Source organism: Tinamus guttatus, unplaced genomic scaffold, assembly GCF_059628265.1.
Source record: "Tinamus guttatus ecotype Peru unplaced genomic scaffold, ASM5962826v1 Tinamus_guttatus_pri_ptg000052l, whole genome shotgun sequence".
Lineage (NCBI taxonomy): Eukaryota > Metazoa > Chordata > Aves > Tinamiformes > Tinamidae > Tinamus > Tinamus guttatus.
In genome coordinates, this window is record NW_028288586.1 from 10,438,767 (window position 1) to 10,463,386 (window position 24,620).

At 42.0% G+C, this 24,620-nt stretch overlaps 2 protein-coding genes across 2 annotated transcripts in view; both read right to left on the reverse strand.

The window, feature by feature from the left end:
• The window catches only part of DOK7 (docking protein 7), a 59,723-nt gene extending 58,745 nt beyond the window's left edge, over nt 1-978 (reverse strand). The window contains exons 1-2 of the mRNA XM_088539997.1: nt 831-978; nt 669-714 (exon numbers count right to left, since the gene is read on the reverse strand). Of these exons, the coding sequence (XP_088396123.1) occupies nt 669-714; nt 831-884 (100 nt within the window). The 5' untranslated portion in view covers nt 885-978. The remainder of the gene's footprint in view (nt 1-668; nt 715-830) is intronic.
• A 2,796-nt stretch (nt 979-3,774) lies between these two features.
• Nucleotides 3,775-24,620, reverse strand: part of HGFAC (HGF activator) — a 39,916-nt gene continuing 19,070 nt past the window's right edge. Inside the window, exons 9-15 of the mRNA XM_088540072.1 lie at nt 15,694-15,868; nt 13,346-13,431; nt 12,175-12,415; nt 9,974-10,113; nt 7,459-7,599; nt 6,695-6,843; nt 3,775-4,209 (exon numbers count right to left, since the gene is read on the reverse strand). Of these exons, the coding sequence (XP_088396198.1) occupies nt 4,036-4,209; nt 6,695-6,843; nt 7,459-7,599; nt 9,974-10,113; nt 12,175-12,415; nt 13,346-13,431; nt 15,694-15,868 (1,106 nt within the window). The 3' untranslated portion in view covers nt 3,775-4,035. The remainder of the gene's footprint in view (nt 4,210-6,694; nt 6,844-7,458; nt 7,600-9,973; nt 10,114-12,174; nt 12,416-13,345; nt 13,432-15,693; nt 15,869-24,620) is intronic.

Below are 24,620 nucleotides of genomic sequence, written 5' to 3' on the forward strand. Positions count from 1 at the left end.
CCAACTTGAGCAGCTCGCAGCTACTAAATCCTTCACCCCCGAGGCCGGGATTTACAGCCGCTGGCGGCGGCGGTGCGGGCGGCCGGGCGGGCCGGGGCTCGGCGGCCGCGGGGAAGCCCCTGCAGCCGCAGCGCTGGGAAGGGCCCGCGGGACACGGCGTGCTCAAGCCGCCGCCGCCGCCGGGCTTCGCCGTGCCCGCGGCACCCCGCCATGCTGGGGGCGCCGGGGGAAGCCGCCCCGCCATGTTGGGGGGCGGCCGTTACCGCCGCGGGGGCGGCGCAGGAGCCGTTAACGGCCAGAGCGCCGCGGGCGCAGGAAACATGAGGCCCTGCGGCGCCCGCGCGCTCCCCGCGCCGGTTCCACTCCGGGGCTCCTGCAGGAGCCTCTATTTTTGGCTGCCTGGCCTGTTGCTGCCCGAGCCCGTCCTCCTCCCTCTCCCTTTTTTGGTTTTTTTAAAGAAAAGGGGTAAAGAGCAGCGATGGCCGGAGGAGAGCTCCGTCGAGAGCCAGGGTCGCTCTCCTCCCGCGACACCTCAGCTCGAGGGGCATTTGTGTAAACTCGGCCGGGGCAAACTCTTCTCCAGGGCCCCAAACTGCGTCTCCCTCCGGCCGGGGGGAGGCGGCGAGAGGGGGCAGCGGCGAGAGGGCCGCTCCGGCCGCCGCTCTTACCTGCCACCGGGGACGGCTTGCGCAGCACCAGCCACCTACTCTTCCACTGCAACGAGAGGCAAAAGGGGAGCGTTAGCCGGGGCCGGGCGGGCTCCCGCGGCAGCCCCGCCGCCGAGGGACCCCCGCGCCGGTCCGCAGCGGGCCGGCGCCGCGAGCGGGCACCTTTTTTCCATCTCTCAACTTGACGTGACCCTCCGCCACCACGGAATCCGTCATCTTCAGTCATGATTCCGGACAGCTGCGCCCGGCTCGCTGCTCCCTCCCCGCGCTCTGGCCGAGGGGTCACTTTCAAAATAGCTTTATTAGGGCCCCGCACGGGCACAGCGAGCGAGGCGGGCGCACGGCCAGGGCGGCGCGGCGCTCCCCGGCGCCCCCCGCCCCGGGGCCGGCCCGGCCGCGGCGGGGGAAAGGGGGTCCCGGGCTGCTGCCCGAGTTCGGCTTTACCGTGGTATTTTACTGTGTGCGCTTTGGGGGTGGGTTTCACTCGTTTGCGCAGCGCGGGACAGCGGGCGGGCGCGCAGAGCGCGGCCCTCGCGCCGGCGCTCCCTTGGGAGCGCCCCCAGCCCCGCGACCCCCCGCTGCCCCCCAGCTCCGCCGCGATCCAGCTCCGCGCTTTGCAGCCGCCCGCCCGGGGAGCCCTGCGCCCCCCTCGGCCGCGGGGCGCCGCGAAAGCCCGGAGCGGAGCGCGCCGCCCGCAGCAGCGGAGCGGGGCCCCAGGCACCCCTGCCCCGGCGCCGCCGGTGCCACCGCCAACCCCGCGGCGACATCCAGCGAACAGCCCCGGGTAAAAATACCCTCTTCTTTTATCCTTTCTTTCTTCCTCCCCCCTCCTTTTTTTTTTTTCCTCTTTGCAATGTCACAAGATAACAGCCCACTTGCACGGCACCCGGAGCTGCTGCAATTAATAGAATAAGATGTGCTAATGATGTCCTCGGATTTATTTCAATGAGCAATGGCTTAATTAGAGTCCATTATTCTAAAAATACTCTTACGGCATCTTATCTCATGGTAATTGCTTCAGCTATTTTTTTTAACGACACACCACAGCACATTTTTTTTTTCTTTCAGCAGCATAATAGAAGGGCCCTTTTTTAGATATCTGCATTTATTCCTCTCTTAATTGGTCACTTTGCATGCAATAACATATAATTTAATAAAACTGCCTTTAAAGTGCATTTCATAATGAATTTTGGGTATGTTTGTTCAACTGGTTTTGCATCCTAATTCAATTTCTAGATAAATGTTAGGAAAATTCCTCCCAGACAAAATTTTGCTAGTAAGCTTATGCTGGATTTTCATCCAACCAAAGTAATACACACTTAAATGGAGGGAAAAAGGGGAGTGAAGTGACCATGGGGAATGCTCCACAGGGAGAGGCAGGAGGCAGAAAGTGCTGGAATGCCACAGAGGAGCATGACCATTATCCTTAAGGGATGGACCCCTGGCTTAACCTGGAAATTGGCCTTCCTCCCTGCAGCCCCAGCGCTTAGAAACCCCCTACAGAGCTAAACGGGGCTTGTGAAACCCCTTCCGTCTGGGGGCCTGACACAGGCTGTTCTCCAAAGAGCAGATCCTCAAGGCCTGAGGTTTAGTTCTACCCAGTCAATGCAGCAAGGATGGGTGGACAGGCTACTCTTGAAAGTCACAAAGTAAATTTAATGCTTTCAAAATGCGTAAGACCAGCTGAAGATTCATCATGCAGGCTTCTGAAGACAGTAAACAGACTTTCATCTGTGACCATTCAACATATTTTTAAAAGGTATTTTATTGGTCGTGTGGCTATTGCAGCACACAGGTATAACCAGCATGCGTTTTGAGAACGAGAGAGAAAAAATTCTACAAAACAGACCTATTAACCTAGCAGTAGTGTCTGATCAGACAAACACCCTCTCTGCAGGAGGAGCCTGGCAGAACATACACAGCACAAAACCACCAGATCGAAAGCATACGTAGTGTGGATGGATATTAATTTCAAAATGAAACCAAGTCCCAGGACAGCAGTGGCCATGCAAAAAGGCACCTGCTTTGGGTTGACACCTACTAGCATGGCACAACGAAAGCTGTTCCAAGTGAATCCCTTCCAGAAAAGCCCAAACGGCTCCTTCCTGCCGAGTGAGCACATCTTCCATCAGCAGGTTCAGTCCGTCCTGTGACACGGTCACCCTCGTCCCACAGTGTGAGCAGGGCCACCTCGTAGTGCAAATGGCCAACGAGACAGGCCCAAGCAACCAGTCCCCACACTGGCTTGGCATCAAGCCCCAGCTGACACTGGAAATTGGTGTGGCACTTGCATAAAACTGGGGGTACTCCCAGCTGAAATACACTCTTATGAGGAGCTTTTCAGACGCTTTCCTGCACAGAGGAGTCTTGATTTTTTTTGCTAGCGCTCAACCTATTGAAGGACCTACAGAGTGATTCACATATTAACTGTAATGATACACAACAGAAACCCCAAGAAACAGCCCACAGACATTTTTATTAACCAGTTTACATCATTTATGTAGATTAACACTGTTACATCGTTGTCCTTACACAAATTCAGGTTTTGGTTATTTTTCCTTAACAGAGTTTCTTTTGGCTACGAAAATAATTCACCGCAAATAAGAAACCCATTAAGATACTGCTGACACTATCAAACGAAATACACATCTGAGTCTGCAGTCAGCTCTGCAGACAACCAAAGAACAATTTCTGCAGTTAACTTGCTCTCAGGAGGTGTTACATTAACCGTGCTGGAAAATTGCAGGCCAGATTCAGCAGAGCTCTGAAGCACAGCATCCTAATTTTGTGTCAGTGGAACATAAAGATGTGCTAACATGTTTTGTTGAATTAGAGCCTAAATCCTCTGTGTTTTCTTTTCACCCAGAATTGGCTTGCTGCAGTTAGCTGGGGAGCAGCTTGATCTGCATCACTGCATTGGTGCCGCTCACCGTGAACATCAAGAGAGCACTTCCAAAGGGAAGGGAATTTCATTCTGGCCATTCCTCCTTTTTTCTTTATTTCCTGAAACTTGGCTGTGAATATGAGGACAATGTAGTTATGGCCTGGCTATGGAGTCTGATATCTTCATCAGAAAATGGCAAAAACTCTTTTTATGTGCCCCACCAGGCAGATATCAACCATTGTGCTTTTGGTATCACTAGGCCACATAAAGACAGGCTCATATATGTAGCTATCCACAGTCCTAAAATTCTAGATCAAAGATACTGCCATCAGCTGCATTAGGCCTACTTTTAGGGATCAGTTTTGAAATTGCAAAGAATTACTATGACAGTTTTCATATTATTTTACAATAAAATATTCATGCCAGCTTAATGAAACTGGAAGACTCCTGCATGTTGCTTGCAAGGGCGGCTTGTTTAAGTGTTCAGCTGGCACTTTTGCGGGGGGCTATCCTCTCATTAATCCAGTTTACGTAGTTAGTCACTCGCGTGTACACTCCAGGTCTGTTGACTCTGCCACAGCCATCTCCCCAGCTGATAACTCCATACAGATAAGAGATCTCATCTTCATCACAAGCCAGAGGTCCGCCAGAATCTCCCTGTGTCAAAAGGAAGGGAAGATTATCTAAACTGATAGAAAATAATTGGAAAAAGATCAGCTAGGCAAAGTCCCAGGAAAGACTCACTGGAAAAGATAATTTATGTTTCTGACTTCTACAGTGTGATTCTAATTCAAAAAAATTACCTTCTTGTAGCCATGCATTAAATGAAATTACAGATATGATTAAAACAAATTCAATTATAGTGATTTCTAACAGTCAAGCTTCAGTAGACCCGTGTTTCCACATCCAATTTCATATGCAAACATTCTCAAGTATGATGGGGATTTTTTTTTTTTTATTCCACATTGAACAGAGGTATCAACATACAGATTTTAGAAAATACACTTTTTGAAACACTCTTAGATGCCTACTGCAGAGCACGGATGACTTCACTCAGTTTCAATGGGAGTAAGTCAGTCTTTGGGGCTAACACTTTAAACTGTCATATGGATGGATTACCTATGGCAGGGAATATTAGAATAGCTGCTCAGTGTGCTGAAACCCTCAGAGACCATGAAGGTGTTCAGAGAGCTGTTGCATACACACACACACACTTCTCCATGGAACTGTGATATTGCAATTTTATGTGGCCTATGCTCAATTTTGTATGTGATTGAATGAGATGCTACTGCACATCTAGAGTGATATTGAAAGCATAAACCAAAAATAAGACCACACCAGTATTTTCTGACACACCGAAGTATGAATTTGCAAATTGCAGTCATTCAGAGAAGACATTCTTTTTTTTTTTTTTTTTCTTCCTCTTAAACTATCGTTTCATTGAAATGGAAGTGTTAGAAATGAAAAGGAAAACATAACTTAGTAAGCAGCACTGGTAAAAGGAGCCACCCTTCTAGTTGCTTGAAATGAAGAAATCCAAAAATAAATTTCTCTGAGAGCAAAGCAGAAGGAAGAAATGTGTTGCCCTTATAGAAGGAGGTTTCTGTGATAAATGAGGGACATCATAAGCAAACTTGTCTCTGAGATTAATTTACTTCTCAGGACCTTGCTTATTACTCCATAACTCAGAACTACCATTGATTGCAAATTCTAGATCAATTCACTGATTTAAAAAAAATAAATCTTACCAAGAAAGATCTTTAAATATAATCAGGTAGAACACATTGACTACTTGGTATCTATTGGTTTGAAATATTTTTATACATAACACATGGTTTATAGCTTAATTTCCTGAGCACACATTAAGAAAATTCAAAGGTCAGCTACATTTGCTGTGACATGAAGAGGTCTACACTATTGCTATTCAGACCACACAATAAGTCTGCTGGTAAGAAACAGAAAGGAACTATTGATTCTCCTAATAATGACTAATAATGATTTCAGGTGATGAGCACTGTATTACAGCAACATCTATGATGCTAAATCAGTGTTTCTCAGACTTTGCAAGTTTCTTCAAATCACTTGTCCTTGTACAGCTGCTCTCTCTCTCCTTCCCTCATTCCTCACCTTTCTCTCTCCTTCGTTCCTGAGCAGCTCTGTTTCTTCAGGACGGGGAGTGAGAACCAGCTACAATACTGAACACCTGTATTATGTGCTGGCAAAGCAGTGAAGACTGAGCAAGGGCGGCAGTTTCCAGCTCTCTAGCTAATTAATACAAGTGTTTACAGCCAGTGGTGACAACCAGCTCTTGCCCTGGTCTGCAAACCCTGAGCCAGTGCTCTCTGCTACCATTTCACTCCCGACACCTTTCTTGGGACACTTACGATAGCTCTGGGGGTTCCAGAACACAACAACATCATATTCTTTACTTAATCTCATTGCCAAGTATTAGGCAAGTGTTGTCTGTTCCCCAAATTACTGCTAAAGGAGAAACTCTCCTCCAGCAATGCCAACTACAGAGACAATTGAAGGTTTATCCAAATAACGGCCTGATCCTTAGCGAGCCTCCCTGAGAGCCAGAGTGTGACACAACTGCAGAAGAGATGCAAAGCAGGAAGAAGCGGTTGTTCCGTGAAGGGTGGGAGTCGTGAAATGCAGTCTCCAACACACTGACATGCCACCCTGTTAAAACCGCTCTAATATCCTCAGCTCCTTCCTCCTCCAAAGCCCCGCTGCTCCACACCTCCCACCCAGGTATCCTTATTTCCAGGCAGGCAGGAGGCAGCAGCACCGGCGCTGGCTCCGCGCGCTGCCAGCTGCCGCCCGAGCGCTGCCGTCACGTTGCCATCTCCCAGCCACAAGCACAGGCAACTCGCCTCCTCTGTGGAGCTGGCTTATGTGCAGCTAGGAGGAATATAACGTCCTGGGGGTTTTTGACCCTCTCTGGAACTTAGTTGACACTGAGGGGGTTAAAAAATCACAGTGGAAGCAAATGCTGCTGTCACATACATTTCCTTGCTTTAGGAAACAGAGCTAAAGAGTTAGGTATCACTGTAATGTCAAAAGGCAGTACTGTAACGCTGCAACATACCTTGTGATAATACACACGAGTCAACTGCAGACAGCAAATTCACAACATTACCTGGCAAGCATCAGTCTCGCTATCGAAGTATCCAGCACAGAACATATTTTCACTGATTTCTGTTCCATAAACTTCAGGGCTCCTGCACTTTTCCTCAGAAATAATTGGTACCAGACTTTCTTGCAGGGTATGCGAATAACCAGATATATCTTTACAAATTTTCCAGAGAAGGGTTAAAAAAAAATATATAAAAAAGATGGGTGAGAAGCAGTATTTCCTTCTTTTCACCTTTCTTGAGCTGGATGTTGTGCTGCTTAACCCAAAGTCTAACTGCCCCCTCCAATGGATGTTTTCATAGTTTCCTGCCTGGTGAAGGTAAAGATCTCCTCCGTCCTTGACTTTTGTTTAAGTAGATTGTGGTTGGTTTGTGCTCGTCAATATCCACCTTGAGAAACCAGGGGTAGGATTCACTGCAATAAATGCAGGTATGTATGGCGTTGGTACCCACAACTAGGCTACTTACTGTGGGCTCCCCTCACACTCCACCGAGACCTACTGAGTTGACAACTCATCTCAGCCTAAAATAGATGCAAACATTTGGTCAAATGAACCACCCTCCAGGGTTCAATGACAATTAAGGTTATGTTCAGAATGACCATTTCAGAGGTAAATATTGTAAGCATCTAAAGGCAGGGAAAATGAATCCCAACAGAGGTCCCTTCAAAGTATTTTCTGAAACTCTAAATTGTATAGCATATTCTTGAGCATAATGTTTCATTTAGCATCATTTTTTCCCCCCAACATTGAGTGTGTCATTAACTCACTCTCATGCTTGTGTCCCCATCCGGAAATCTGACATTTGTGCTGCTCAGGGAAAACGGTGTTACTTTCTGGTAAGCAGATGGGCTGGACAAACTGGGACTTGACGGCACAACGCTGGCCATTCTTCTTCAGCTTAATCAAAACTGCAGAACAGAAAATATAGGCGGAATAAAGAGACTATTCTCTTTTTTTAATGGGATTGGCAGCAATGGGTCTCAGATGCAAGTTTAATTATCCCCTAAGCTTCTCTTAATTAAGATATTTCAGTCAAAGACAGACAGACTCATTTCAACAGCACCTGATTTCACAGTAAATTGAAGGCTGAAACATTCAGCTCCTCCACTTGTGGGAATATTTGTTTTATGCTGCACTTGCTGAGTAGATTTTGCTTCACTGCCTTTGCGGAGAATGGGGGAGAGAGAGAATATGTATGCCTCCTCCTACCTTAAAGTTAAGTAACAGTGACAAATCCACAGCTTCAGCTGAAATCAGTGGGATGTGTAAATGCTCACTGTTTCTGGAAGTCTGGGCACATGCCTAATTCCAGTTTGATTTTAAAACATAATTACTGAAAGAGCTGATGTAATTCAAACTCCTTGTTATCACTGAATTCAGCAAAATTGATGTTGTTTAAGGAATGAAAAAAAGGAATGAAAAATTAGGATATTTCGAAACCAAGCTTCTGGAAATGATAGAGAACTACGCTACTTCCATAACCTTTCTTCTGTCCTCGCAGGACTAAAACCAGCAAAACCTGCAGAATCTCTGGACCAGCCCTGACTGGTCAAGGGATTATCTGAAACATTTTTGTAGAGCTCTGCATGCCTCATGAGATAATTTCAGCAAGTTGGGTCCCTCTGGGAGATGGAGCACTTATCCTGGACCTGTACCCACTGCACCTCACTGCACTGGGGGAAGGATGGGCCAGTGGTCAGGCACGCTTGTGAGGAGGGAGGTGCATATAGTCTAACAAGAACATGTCATATGGAGTTATCCAGCATCATGAGCTTGACCTGAAAGGAGACATCGGAAGTAGTAGAAACACTAGTCCTCTGTAGAGGACCGCTTGTATTTGGCTGCAGAGCAAGTGAGGGGACTTTGTGTTTGGTGCAACACAGGCACTTGTCCAATTTTCACACCCTCCTCGGAGGTGGCCAAGCTGAGGTAACACAGGCACACATGACACATCAGACTTCGTGTCATGGCTTTCAGAAGCCAGGGATTTTCTCAATACAGCTGCGTGGATAGCAAGAGATGCTGCTGCCCAGTCTCATTTCTCTGCTGGCAGGATTTGTTGCGTGCATGTAAACAGTATCTCACAGAGCAAGGAGCCCACGCAAGGTGCACTTCAGCACTCAGCAGCTTGCTCTTCCTCACCTCCTCTCCCTTCCTCACCAGTTCTGCCCCCTTCCTCTTTGCTTCCCAGCAAACACTCATGTGGTGGCTGGTTGCCCTTTGCACAGAAGTTTCAGCTCCAAATAAATCTCCTGTTGCACTGCCAGAGCACAGTGTGCCTCCTTATTTTCTTTTCCTTCAGATTTCTGCCTGTGATCAGATCGTTAGTTTTCAAATGGAATTTTCAAATGTCCTAGGGTCTCCACCTTCAATCAAGCCCAGAAGTGGGTGCTGCACATCTGTGAGACATGCCAGATTTCAGAGCAATTAAGAGAGCTATGGGATCTCAAAGTACCAGCTTTGATTTACAACAGGATAGTTCAGAGCAGAGTAATACCTCAAATCATGTTCATTTCATGCTATTCTGGCAGACCTCCCACAAACACAGCATCTGAAGGCCTTTTGCTCTACAGTCAGAAATATTCACCATCCAGGAGCAAAAAGACAGTATGTTCCTGACCTAAGATATCCCCATTGCCAGGCAGTTAAATACTCTCATACGCACAGCGCTCACACTCGATACCCTGGGGAGAGAAGCCAGCTTCCGTAAGAGCAGATCAGGAAAAACGAAGCAGGTTTCTCTTCTATTGTCATTCTGACTAATGCTGTAAGGCCAATCAGAAGGGCATTTAACTTCTGACTGATAAGAAGACTGATTTTTAAATCTCTCTCTTTAGTACAAAAAAAAAATGATTCCTAGTAACATAGCTTTTTGGAGCAGATGGGGCTATTATATTCATCTAGTCAGATTCTCCATACAATACAGACAATAGCATTTTACCAAGAAATTCCTGCATCAAGCCCACGGTTTTTGGTTCAGTTGAAAAAGACGCCCAATCCCACAAAGGCTTGAAGTGATGATGAATCTGCCATACATCTAGGTAAATTGCTCCAATGGCTAATTACCATAATTATTTAAAATTTGCAATTTATTTCTCATCTGAATTTGTCTAGCTATCAGATGCTGCTATAATTCTGGCGGAACTAAGAACCCTCTGCTATCAAAAGCCTCTCCTAATGTCTCAATTTTTTTCACTGTGAAGGCTGTTCTCAGCAGAACAACTGAAATAAAAATTAAGTCGACTAAACAGGATATAGTGTTGTAAGCACAAAAATACTCACCAATATCGTGGTCAGTGGGGTTGAACACAGAATACTCAGGATGTAAGACATATTTCTCTATTTCAAATGTTTGCGTTACATCAGTCGTTTTATTAAATATATGCTGACCCAGAACTACTCTAATAGTGGATTTTGGTGGGCTATAATATAAAAGAAAGAACAAGCAATTGTGTGATTAACAGGACAAATACAATCCATTTTTCACTTGCTGCATGCCCCATGAACTATAATAACCTCATCTCCCCACCACATCCATTATATTACTTTCTAAAAATACCATGACCTGTCTCCTAGGCTGCCTACCTGCTACCAACCAAGAAAAAAAATCTGTAGTTTTATAAGGAGACCTAGACTCTGTGGGTCCTGATCAATCTAGTGAAGGCTGCTGCTTCTTGGCAGAAAGAAATAACCCAAATATCCTCTGCCAAGCTGCTCGCAGAGCAAGTACCTCTTGTACCAGCAACTTATTTACCTATATTGACCAGGCTTTGCCAATACATACAAAAATTAAGGAAGATGAGAGACCAGAAAACTAGCCAGTGGTGGATTTTGCTAGGAAAACAGGATTTTAAGGATACTACAGGCATGGTCAAGACTTTATAATATGGGAAACCAACACTGTGGGAACATCTGGGCAGCATCCACCTAATAGCTACCAGCTATTTGGTGCTCCTATTAAATTGATCAGTGTTACATCTGCTGTCTAGGATCATGAAGAGCTTGGTGGAGAAAGGTCTCAACAGCACGCTGATTTAGTGGGAAAAAAACACATTCGGAGGAGAGTCTGGTATTTTTTTTTTCATGTAAATTTTCAGCCGTTTTTTCATCTTTTTTTTCAATTGTTGATTGTTTACTTTAAAAAAAGACCACAGTACTGTTATATCCACTATCCCAGGATGGACAACTAAGGGGAACCAGTAGAAGTGCTGGGAAGAAAGGCAAATTTGGGAAAAATCAGGAAGAGTTTGGAAAAGTAGCCAAATCTGTAGCTTTGAAAACAATTTGGGGCCTGTTAAACAAAGTGGAAGTTTGCCTCCCAGGACAGTGCTTAGAATAGATTGTAAAGGCACTGCTATGACTGCCTATGAATCGATGGTGAATCATTCGGGAAAAGAGAGAGAAAAAATAAGGAGGAGTTACAAAAAGGGAAGAAAATAAAAAGTTATTTGCACAGGTATCTATTGTCGCCTAGCGGAAATAGTTGAAACTGTGGCTAACTCGGAGGTGCTACCCAAGCAGAAGAATGCAAATTATAGTGCAGCAATTAGGGAAAATCTGTATGTACGAAACCACCAGCTGTAAGTGGGTGGAAATGTCCTGAGCAGCTGCCAAAGTTAGTAGCTATTTCACAGCATTTGAACAACAAATGCATTGTGGCTGGAGCTGCGAATGCCTGAGCACAGCATTCACGGTGGTATTATTAGCTCTACCAGCTATCGGGGTATGTAGCCCGGCATGAGGTTTTCTGTTTCTCTTGGCTTCTTTACAGTGCAAAGGAACAATGGGTATGAAATGATGTAATATTTTTTCCCATCAAAATGACCAAACTGAACTCAGGAAAAGTGGGGAGAAATAAATACTTGAAATAAAATAAGAGGATCCTATAGTCAATGTTTTCTCCAGTGTTCTACCAGCTTGCAGAAAAAAAAAAATCCCGCAAAAGAACTTAGTCTCCTGCTGAAATTCAGCAGGGGTTCAAATCTTCCATTTGGCACTTGGGAAAACTCAGGCCGTTCTATTTCTGTTAACCAGCAGTAATTTATTGTCTGTAATAAATCACTGTTTGGCTGCTTCAGCCTTTCTGAACAAAACACAGCAATGAGAGTAGGCATCTTGCATCTCTGTTGTACCTCAGGGCAGGCATGAGCATGCAGACAGGCAAGTGCAAGGAAAGGAAATAAGCACTTCCCCACCATAGATGCTGATGTGTGTGCAAGCTCCTGTTCTATACCCAGCCATCCTGAGACCCAGCACTACCTTATTCCTTTAATCAGATCACTTAACTGCACCAAGGATCCTTAATGAGCAAGTTAAAAGCTAGTGGGAGAATAGGTCTCCAAGGCCTTTGTCGGTTTATGAATTGCACTCATATTGCCAGTAACTGCTTTGAAACATAACCTCTTCTTCCTCATTGTCACAATTCAGGTCTGTTGTGATTCATAAGCAGTTTGTGACTATGAGGTGGGAGCCTACTAGTTTACCTGTTAGCAAAGCAATGTGCTGCTGACACCACCCAGCAAGTCTGAATAAGGCTTCCACCACAGAAACTGTCTCCAATGTATATAGCTGCTGTCCAGGGATGAGATCCAGGCAAAGATGAAGATCCCCCAACAATCCTGGGTCTCACAAAACTTCTTTTTTTGTGCCTTCTCCCACATGGTCTTCTGGCTACTGCAAAATTTTCCACATTATCTGGAGCTGGCGGCCTCCTTTCCCTGCTTGCTAAAATATAAATGGGTATGGTATCAAACAGTAAATCCCAGTGATTTTTAAGGACTGGAGCTTCCATAGGAGTCTTTAAAATGAAGACTCATTAAATTATCATTAAATGTTCACATGCAACTGAGTATGACTCAGGAGGAGAGTTGCAAGATTGAAATCAATGTCTTGTCCAAACACTTCGGCTACATGTATGTTTGTATAAATTAAATGTGCCTGGGAATGTATACATTCAGGCACTGTTTCATTTACCAGTACAGATATAAACTTTATTACTGTTGAAGACACAATGCACGAAACAGCATATCTTCATTTTCACATGCTGGACTGAGCTTTGTCATTCTGATGGCAAGAAGGAACATGACTGAGTTAATGTCATCGCTCATGTGTATGTAAATCATAAATGTGGAATAAAAGGACTGACTTTTCAGATTACAACTCCAAAGGCCTGCTTTAACAACAGCTAAATATCGATCTAGGCAAAGAGCAGACTTCTGTAATTTGGGGAGTTAGAATTCTTTATGTCATATGCCATCAGGATCCAGCCCTCTCATAGAGGCCCATTCCCTTCCCTGAGCCTACTTCTCTGAGGAGGAGCAGTTTGTATCAAAACATCATTCATTTCTGAAGTTTCATGTGTTCTGGCAGAAATTCTGGTAATATTGGGATGATTTTGGTCATTGAATTGTAACAGGGTAGTGTGACACTGCTGTACACCATAAAAAAATCATGTTTTGTCATGACACCGGTCATGCAAAAGCAGCTTGCTTTGGCCTTTTACTGCAAACAGTAAAACTTGGTTTACTGCAAACAGCAAAATACTAAACATACTGAGGGCCATAGAATATTCAAAATTATACAGTGAAAACTTGTTCTATTATTAGTAAATCTTCATTAACTCATAACATAGATTTTAAGACAACTTCTACATACCACAAGATTGAATGTTACAATATTCCCAAGACAAACTGTTGTCCTTCATGATGTAACACCATGGTTTCTCATCCTCATCTGGATTTCTGGTTAATTTAAGGGGAGAAAAAATTACAAGCGTTAACCACAACATTGTTCCACACTTCCCAGATGTTTTCTGTGATTTCTCTTGGATGGGGCAGAGGGCTGACAGGATGGCCAAGCGCTGAGCCATCTGAACCTAGCCTAAAGAAGCTCCCCTAAATGGGTTAGTAGCCTTTCAGTAGGGTTACTCATGCTTAGAGATAAGCTTGTTAAGCATTTGGTCAGGGGCCAGATTTCTAAGGTTGTTCAGGGCCTAAAATGCAGACACATGACTCAACAGCAATAAAATTTTCTTACAAGTATTTGGATGCACAGGAATGTTCACATGGTTCAGTTGCAGCCCACACTGAAGTATTTAGCCGATTTCAAATCAGCTATTTTCAGGACTAAATCCCATGAGGGAGATTCCTTTTTTAGATGATTTTTTTAAAATGAGGAAATTCCAACACAGGTAGATTCATAAAAAATGCATAACAAGAATAACTAGCAAAAAAAATTTGAGATGTTCAGGTTCATGTTCCCTGGAGAGTCGGTGGAAGCACAAGACTACCTCAAGAAAATATTACATTCCTCAAAAGCATTTTAAGGAGGAGGAAAAAAAAAAAAAAAAAAAAACAGAATCAATTTAGCTCTTTGTTACTTTTGTGCAAAATGGGTCTTTTCACCGATTCTACTCATTTTTTCCTATGGTATAGCAAAACTCTCTTTACCAGTGCTGCAAAGTAGGTAATGAGAAATTTGCCCAATTTACTTACTGAAGTTACTAACCCAAGGAAACTTTGAAGACCAAGTAGGATCTTCAGTATGACCAAAAAATAGACAAGGTAATTCAGAGCTCCAGATAAATAGTAATTCTAATTTCAGTTGGAAGCAGTATCTGTTATTTTAAGGTTCTTCTTCTTTTTTTTTTTTTTTCCTCTTTTCAATCTGATTGCTATTCAGAAAAAGATTAAAGCAATTTCATATTTTGAGAACTGAAGAAGCAATACAGGTTGAGTCATCTTCCACCAACAATGTTTCTAAATTAGACTATTTGAAGAAGGAGATCTCTCCTGGATTATATAGTATAGCAGAGAGAGCCCCAGAAAGTGACAAAAATGAAAAGCTTTTATTCTCAGCTCTACAGAATATGATAACATCAGCTCTAACACCATTTAATTCTTTGCATTTCAAATCTGCAAGGGAATATGGTGCAAACTGAGGGGATCAGGACTTATCAGAGCACAAAATATGTGCCCCGTAAATTGCCATGCTCTACAGGGTTACTGTGAAACTCATATTTAAGCACTAGAGTCAGGCATGAGCGTTGGAAACTAAGCCAGTCTGGATTTAGAGAGGATATAGGAACTGTTCATTAGCTTGTTTTAGATCACAGAGAAGAGCAGCTTCTTTGAGCATTCGTGCTTTCTGCCACCAGACAAATTAGGAATGTAGTGCACTACATCCTGATCCTCCTGAAATACTAGTTTGCCTTCTACACACACACAAAATACAGATCAGCCAGTAAGTTACGGAGAAGCATCTAAACCTCGCCTTTTCTAACATTTGCTCATCTCCAGAATTTACTCTAAATGGAAACATTTCCTTTATTTATGGATATCCATTGATGTTATGAAGATCTCGTAGACTGGAGGAGCATAAAATGAGGGGAAAAAACCTATATATCACCTTCTGATTATAACTGTGCAGAAAGCTTGAGTAAAAATGTGATTTCTCATCTGTGCAGATCCATCAAGATCAAAAGACTGTGAAATTGTATTTTGCAAGAATTTAGTTTTGGAAGAAATCCGAGAAAGAAATTTGATGTCCCATTTTGACATTATGTAAGTAAAGTGTTTTGATTTCTCATTCTGAAATAACTTTTCACTTTCAAAATAGTTTTCCTTCCTATTGCATAGTTCACAACTTAAGAATCTGAAATAAAAAATTAACCATTTCAGTCTGGCTAGTGTGTTTCTTTCTCCATGTGAATATACGGTGATGAACAATTTCAAAATATTTGAGGTATGGTGCCATTTGGAAAAAAAATGGGGAAATGGTGACTAGCCTTTTCTTGGGAGACCCAGCTTTTGATCTAGCCTATCTAGCCAATCCAATCTTCTCCACACGTACATCCCTGGTGTCAGGCTGCTAGAGTCTGGCTTTTCTAAGACATGGAAAACACCTGCTTGGATATTCGTGGCCCTCCTCTCTGCCAAAGCTGCTCCCTCGATACATCCATCTCTTGGCTCACAAAGCGCAGGACAAACAAGAACTTTCCTCACCTGCAGTAAGAGAAAGGTCCCAAGCCTAAGAGAATTGCTTTTTCCACACTGTCAGCGTGGAGCTCTCGGTAAAGTAAATCTGAATTCCAGGGCAAGCAGCTGTGTCCAGAAATTGTTGTCTTTGCAGTACCTCTGTACTCTGTACCATTGCCAACGTAGCACCGATGGCTGGGAACTGGCAAGACAGAGCACACTGGTCAGCTTAAATAAACACTTCTCTCTTGTCTGAGGCCCCCAAAGAGGGCCAACAGGCCCAATTCTATAGCACCTTTTACCTTTTGCAGAAATTTGTTCCAGCAAACCAGAACTTAAAAAAATGTGAGTTCATTTTAAGCAGTAGTTTAACATGAATAGTGAGTTAGCCCCATTTCACACATGCACAAATAACTATTTTACGTGCAATATGGAAGAGAATTCGACCTAAATTTTTTACTGTGTATGGAAGAGTAGTCGGCAATCTGCAGCAAAGTCAGCAATATGGTTGGGATTCATCTAGACTAATTTTAGGCACTTACAACTCAGCTCAATACTGGAGACTCCCTTCTCAGGCAACTCAGAGAAACAGGCATTTCTAGAGCAAAACTGATCTAGCCTGTTTTAGGCAACTTTTTAAAGATGAGACGAATCTTACCATATACTCTTGACTACGTTGAACAGGTTCTCCATTGACAATAAAGGGAATTTATGTCAAGGAACTCACATAGAGATGGCTAATGTATAAAGTAGCCCAAATAATCCTGCCCTGCCAGCAAATGCTTTAAAAGTCTGATTTTGGAAGACGACTTTTTTAATAGCCTCAAACAAACCTGTATACAGCATGTGTGCATACATACACACATAAATATATATACACACCCACGCACTCATATATACTCATACACTCATATATATTTAAGTTCATGCTTACACACATGCATATTGCGAATATATCGATTTCACAATAGTTAAGCTAGTTGGTTGAATTCCCTTATATAAAACCTGTTTCTTTATTACCTGTACATAGGGTATTTCTTCAGATAGGTCTCACATATATACTCCAGGACCTGTATATTCAGCTGCCAAGATCTATCAACGGCACATACCAGCATTATGGCTGAAAAGCATGTGGGGATGCACTTGTGTACAAATAGCTGCACTGAGAAAGCCTACCCTCAAAACACAGCTCAGATTATTCCAAAGGAAACACAAAACCATCTAAAGTACAAAGAGGATTAATGGTGAGCAAGCCCAGAGGGTTTCTTATCCCAGCCATGTCAGTGTGACTTATCCATGACATCTGCAGGACTGCTGTAATGTTCCTTTAAACATATAAACATGCTTAAATATATAACACCATAATGCTGCTTGGCTGTTGAGAAACAAACTGCGAGGATGAGCTGTCACAACCCCCAGCGTGGACAGCTATTGCCAAAGATCTGTTTATTTTGACAGAATAAGGTGACGTGGGAAATGGGGCATGTAACTAGCACTGAACAAGTGAATTGCAGCAATAAACGGCTGAGGTTGATTATCCTTCCCAGTCATCAGTGCAGCAACAGATCTCAAAATTACAAGCAAGCACATGGCATAAATTTGGGAGCTGGATGTCAAGGACACTGGTGCAGGAGTTTAATGTGAGCTAGCAGGCAAACAGGTGGCAAAATTGTCTTTCTCACCTGGCTTGGCAGACGCTTCTGAGATGGTGGGAAAACCCTTCCTGATCCTTTAATTAAAATTCCTTTTATTTCAATAAGGGTGAACATAATATTAAAAACAAGCACATATTTTAACAACCATTATCTTAATAGAGCACACTGAAAAGAGCTGTCTTCCATTTGCATCTCTAGTAATAGCAACCATTTCTTGGCAACGTTGCCATTTATTTTCTGGGCAAGTCGCAAGTTAAGAGGCTCTGTTTGCCTGTCACGAAAATACCACCATCATGCTGTATGCTAAATTCTTTCATTTATCCAGGGAAATGCCAGGTGCTGTTTTTATTTGTACTGTATTTATTACATTCCAAAATGATTTAGCGTCGCCTACATTAGGGAGGATGAAACAAGAGATTCTGTTTCGATGCAGGATCAGGGCCATGTTCTGCAACACCAATGACTTGGACATCTTGCAGATGGTGTTTACAAGTTGTGCTCAACCTTGTCAGCCTTAAAATCCAATGTATCTCTGTTTTTGCAAGTTTGCCAGTCAGTTGCTGCAGCTGCCAGGAGATTATAACTGGAAAATTTTGGCCCTTTCTAAATCATCCCTCATGTTCTCCTCCTGTATTGAAGAAGTCTGGCTCATGTACTGAACTTGCTGAAAGCAACAGGAATAGCTCTCACACAGTTCTTTGTCTTTGGTTTTCTAATGAGTATTTTGGGAATAGAGCAACTTCATCTCAAAACTTGTGGAGAAACACTCCGGCTAAGTCAGTCATGAGCAGCTCTCTATCGGCCTGATTTTCTCCAGCAACCTGCATGTGACAAGCTTGCAGAAGCACTCCCAGATCCACAGCACACCTCATTAAAGGGCACCTCATTATGTATTTAAGGCTATTAAAAATATACCCAAAGCCTAATACATATCATCATCCGTAACAGAGGACAAATGGCTCTTAAAAAAAAAATAAATAAATAAAACAACTCTGGAATGTTTGCAGTTCCATAGCCCTTTTTCTTCTAATAGTCGTCTTTTTTTTTCCCAACTGTTGAAGTATCAAAAAACCTCTTTTTCCACCTTTGTCAGAAGTGATGTGTAGGTGGTCTGCTTTCAGCAGTTCTAATGGATTGCTCTGGCTGGGAATTGTTCTTTCTGAAGTCTTATAGCTTCAGCGGCTTCTAACAACTCCGAAACATATTTATTTTCTTATGCAAAGGAAAAGTGATGGAAGGTAGAACATGCATATTCTTCTCGTCCATTCACTTCTCTGTGGTGCTGCCACTCAACGATAGAGTGGAAATGGCCTAAAATTTCAGAGGGCATTTTCATTTCACAAAAATCTAGCTGCAAGTTACTCTGCAGATCTAGGTCAATATCTTCTTTTTAAAATAAAAAAGAGATGTAAAACTAGAAATAATTCTCTTTTATGTATTATTTTTGAAAATCCCAGAGAGTTTAAATAGCTGGCATCAAATATCTTCATTGTGTTGGGATGGCATATTTTGTCAGAATATCACATCAGGTTTTTGTGTGGATTTTTCAGCAAAAAGCACTTCCAGGCCTTTAGCAAATTAAAAGTAAATTTAAATAAAACTTATGCAACCGGTTCTAATTGCTGACTTCCCGAAAACATTTAACAAGATCTTTCTGCCACCAAATTTTATTTCAAGTTCTGTAGTTATGTACTTGAACATTTTTATGAATAACTTTAGGATTTTTTTTTCTGTAGAAAGCAATGCATCTTTGTTTTGCTTTGCTTTCCCCCAGACATCCAATCAATCATTTTGCTAATGTTTGTGAGACTCGACTGTTTTCTTTTCCCAGCTACGGATATCACATATTCTGTTTCATTCTATTAATAGAAATGTTTGTGGGTTCTGGGTTTCCTTGTCTGTTTGTTTTTTTTCTCTGCTGGTGCTAATTCTGGAGCGGGACAGTTTCAAGCAACCTTTGCATTCATGCATAATATCTTGTCTTATCCCTGACAGACTTGTGATGCTTTTATTAAACACCATGTTAGCGTAATTTCTAGTACGTGTTGGAAGGGGGAAGAGGATAACAATAGAAGTTCTCTCTCTCCTCACAGCTTCCCTTGTATGAGATCTTCCCCAGTGTCTTAATTACCAGTTGTCCAGGTGAGAAAGCTCTTTAGAAAGTCATTGAACTCAAGTTTTGGTGTAACTGGGACCACAGGAAGCTCCCACTTGCCTAGCTGCAAGCCCAACTAACCACACGTCTGAGCTGCCCGTGAACTCCAGGGTTCCCCAAGGCTGCTCCTACGGGCGTCCGGCTACGCTGCGTAAAGCATTCACCCCTCTCAGGCATTACAAGGGCAGCAAGGCAGCAAGACACTCCTGTGCCTTGCCTCTTTTGCCTGAGATGCAAAAACCCCGAGAAACATTTGCATTTGCTCTTAATCACCTCCCCAAAGGAAAATTGCATTTACCTTCAGAATAAACTCTGTAATCTTGCAATTTGTTCATAATATATATACGCGTATATGTATATATATGTGTGTGTATCTATATATATGCATATAAATATATTTTTAGTATTTATATTTGGTCTTATGATTTACTACAACAGCAAATAATGAGTGTAACTAATTTCTAACAAATAACTAATTCATATTATGTGCTGCTTTCCAGTTTGTTGAATAGCAATATAACCTCCAGTCTGACAGCACCTGACATTGAAATAAATCCCTGCTGGAACTACAGCCTGGTTATGAAACACACAATCTGTCTGAGCCAAAAACTATGTAGAAATACTGGAAAAATTTGGCATCCCTTTGTAGTGAATTAAACATAATAGAAACTCAACATGCAAAACAAGAATGGCTTTAGTCCTGGGAAAACAAAGTGATCTGTAAAGCATAAAATACCTTTTTAAGTTGCATCATAACTCCAGGAGATTGCACACTCCATTCATCACAGCGGGACTTATTAATATACTCCTACAAAGTATCTTCCTATCATTGCACTTACAAATACTTATAAGATGAACTGAGCAAAAATTGAAGAATTGCGTTTGTCATAAAAGCTACTGCACAAATTTACCTTCTCCTTTCTTAGTATACCAAAACATTTCACTTAAAGTTTTCAGTCCAGAAACTTATAAACTCTACTGGCATTCTCTTATAGCTTAGAAGAGCAATATCCTAAATAACAAGAAGGACTGGTTCTTTTTTTCATTTCATTTTTCTAGTGACAATCTTGAATTCTAGCACAGCAGTTATGATTTACAGAGGCGATCAAAGAATCCAGGTATACAGACTGAAAAGGAGCAACATCTTCAGGAAATAGCTTGTCAATATGTAGGCAAAAGAAATCTTAGCAGACACAAACAGATCCCAGCACTATTACCTTGACAGGGAAACTACCTCTTGCGTGTTTTACCTCATGGGATTTTCAAAAGTATCTGAGTGCCTCATTTCCATTCAAAGCTGTCCTTCTTTTGAATGTATCTGTAGGTCTTTGTGTTTGGATCTAAAGAGCATGGTCCTGAGAACAAGTCATTTTTGTAGGCTAAAGTAATGCAATGTGAGCCAGAAAAATAGGAAGAGGTGAGCTGCAAGCCTGTGAGCTGCCGTACCACAAGTCTACCACATCTCCCTTTCAACCACCTCCCTAATTAACAATTATACAGCTAAACAGATTTTACAGGCTAAAAGATGTCAATCATCTGACATTTCAGGAAAAGGCATATCCTCTATTAAAACTAATTAAAAATTAACTGATACCCCTGTCATATTTCTTAAACAAAGCCAGAATTACAAAGCTAAAACTACAGTCATGGCCAAGGACCATATGGCTGCCAATCCAAGGATCTTATGCTAACTATAAGGACTAAGCAGCTGCTACTGGTCCTGAAATGAAACATAATTCAGAAAAAAAAGAACCACCAACAAATCATACTAGCTTACACTGGGATTACAGGAAAAAAAAAAAAAAGGAAAAAGAAAAAAAGGTGATCTAAAAAGGCTCTACTGTATTTAAACACAGAAATAGCTGGGAAAAAAGAAAAGTACTCTTTTGTAAAAATAAACAAGTCCTCTCTTGACTTCCTTCCTACACTTACCTCTAACTGAAGAAATTTTTGCTGACTCCTTGCTATTTGCCTTATCCTCCCTCCTCACAGAGCTATTACTTGCTCTATCCTACACCACCAACATCTTGGTGGCTTTCGCCTCTCTAGCCCCAGTTTGCTGCGATGTCCATCGTGGGTGACTCATCCATAACTTCCACACAAGCAGTGCTCCCTCCTTCTTTGGGTCTTCCTCCTTATCAGACAAGGATTTTATACTTCTTTACTCTATAAAGAAAACTGAGGCATCAGAGTAGCCTCATTATTAGCGCTCACATCTACCAACTCCACAGACTATGCTTTATAAATATTGTTTTGAGAAGCTAGTTATTCCTGATCTCTTCTCTGTTAACCCCTATATTGACACTGTCTTACTGTAAGGAATCCTAGGTGGGTTTTCAACTGGAAACGCTATCTTGCCCACTTCTCTTCCTTTCACTTCCTCCTATCATTTATAATTACAGCTGTTGGAGTAACACCTAGTTTTTCCTTGCTGGAACCAGCTTTAACAACCCAACAATTCAAAATTTGCAAAAATCCCTGCTAATCCCTACTATTTCTGCAAGGGTACCTACCACAGGCTTTCTCTTGCCTTACTAAACCTTGCTGTAATCTCCCTAATCTCCTAAGGGACCCATAAAACTTTACCCCTGCAAACCACCTCCTCCTCTCACTGCTTCAAACCGTATCAAACTACGCAATACTTCTGATTTGCTCTGACGTCTATATGCTGTCCCTAACAACTCTGGCAACGTACCAACTTTATTACCTTCCATCTTACTTTTATTACCAATCTCAATGCTCCACACATGCAAACAGAACAAAATATCCTAACCGCACAAATCCTCCTCAACTATTATTAGTAGACTTACTTATCCAGGGGATAAGTAATGGGGAACCAGCTGGTTTAAGTTATTACTTTTAGCCAACTCACTTTGTTATTATACTTCACCCTATTAATCTTTTTTATTCACTGGGATGCTAGAAAATACAATGTTAAACATGAAACTGAAGGCATTCTAATAAATAGATTATAAAATATGTAACTTTAGTAAACATAAACCAAAAAGTTAAGACTCATGAACTTCTTAGAAATTCAGAAGAGAAAGACTTAAACCTTTTGCTCCTGCTTGCAGAGATGGATTTTCCTTTACTAAATTACCTTTTTTGGCAGAAGACTGCAAACACCCTATTTCAGTAATGCATATAAATGCAAAGAAAGTGGGTTCCCTGTCTTTTTTTGTCTGCTTTTATTACATCAAACTCCTCCAGCTTTACCCTCAAAGATGTGGCCAAAGCATTTATTTTCCTGAACATAATTATATATTCATCAATTCTCTCATCTTACTTTTCTAAAAACCCCCAACCTAATTCTGAAATAAAACAACACTCATCTCCTTATATAACCATACATCTTCCATATTTAGCATCCCAACCCATGCTTTCTTTAAAACTACGTTATCCATCCCTCTAATCCCATCACCCATAGCCTAACTAGCAAACACTTGAAAGCATGAAGGTTTTTCAAAAATATCTCCCAACAACTTCATGAACAAAATACTAGAGAAAAAACACATCACTCTTACCTAAACCTTACTCCAAAGAGACCTCAAAACACATAATCCCCTGTGTCATCCTCCCAGTACTCTCAAGCCTGCAACACACAACCATAGTGACACAAACCCAGACTATCCTACACTCATTTTCCACCTCATCATGTTTAAGCATAAAAAACACTGAGAAATACCCTCAGCTCATCAATTCCAACAGTTTTCTTTACCCCTCTATCTTGATTTAGTAAATAGTTCCTCAAGAAAACACCCTGAGAAGCTGCTAAATCCATTCTCGCAGCCCCCAAGCCCCCAGTTAGCAATCAACAGCATTGTACCACCCTATGAATAACATAATTCTCCAGAACAAAAGCCAAGGAAGTAGCTAAACCTCACTCAGTTACCCACACATAACTACCAGCTATTCTTTCAATCAACAGCAACACAACAAAGTTACAAATATAGACTACATGTTTCAGGAAAAGGCTTCGCAACTAAAGAAACAGGATCAATAAATCCTACTAACATACCCCTCCGTAAATCAAGAATCAAGCTAAAAACAAAAATGAGACCTCCAGATTAACTAGCAACCCACATCTGAAAAACAATACCAAAGCAAGAACTCCACAGGAAGGAGGGAAAGGATTAGAAGAAATTGTTATTAAGTGAGAAATAAAGTATAATATATACTAGTTTCCCTTTGCACTCTAACTGAAGTCTGCAGTTTGAACACAGTGATGCACAGAAATCTCAAAGCACTAACCACTCAGAAACAACAGATCTACGGCCCCTTTAGCATCTGCAAAAAAAACTAGTATAACTGACTAACCTGTATCTTCTGGGCAAATAACACCACCACCTTCCTTAGTTTTATCTTCCTCTACATTCAGTCAAATGCTCTACCATCACTCCTACCTCTACAAAGGAACCTTAAGTATCAGTGTTATTTTACAGTCTCTTATTTGCATCTTTGACAGACAGTTAGCACCTTTCACAAAGTTAAACTTTTCCAAAAAAAGGTGGGGGGGCAGGATCTTCATAATCCCCTTTTAACCGACTTCTCACCCAGGACCACAGCAGCGTGGTCCAGGGGTAGGAGCATCATCCTGTCATGTCTCATACCTGTCACTTCTTCCTCACGTGTATTACTGCCCATGTGGCGGGCCAGGCCCTTTGGAAACTCTGTCACTACAAACAACACATGTATTGGCATTCAAGTTTTTCACTTAGACCCTGGATACGGAGCTCCCTCATCAAGAGCTGTGTCTCAGAAGTTGCTCTTCATACAAAAATGATTTGTTTCTGAAAATGTACAAGTACATATTTAAGTGCAATTATCGTGAATTAAACTTAATTAAAAATGGATCCTTGTGAAAATATTGAACAACATCTGTTTTGGGAGGGTTCTTCCACATCCATTTCAAACATATAGTATCTAATTCTAATGTCTAGCATCTAATTTCTTTTAGATTTCTTTTACCTAAACTGTATTAGAATATTTTTGAGATGGCAGTTCTTCTTTCAGTACTTCAGGCTGCTCCTGTCTAGCAAACAACATACTACTACAAAGAATAGAAATAGAAACAGGGTCTTTTGCACACAGATCTTCTTTGTTACTTGTATTTACTGTGTTTTACTTGTCACCTCCAGCACTTT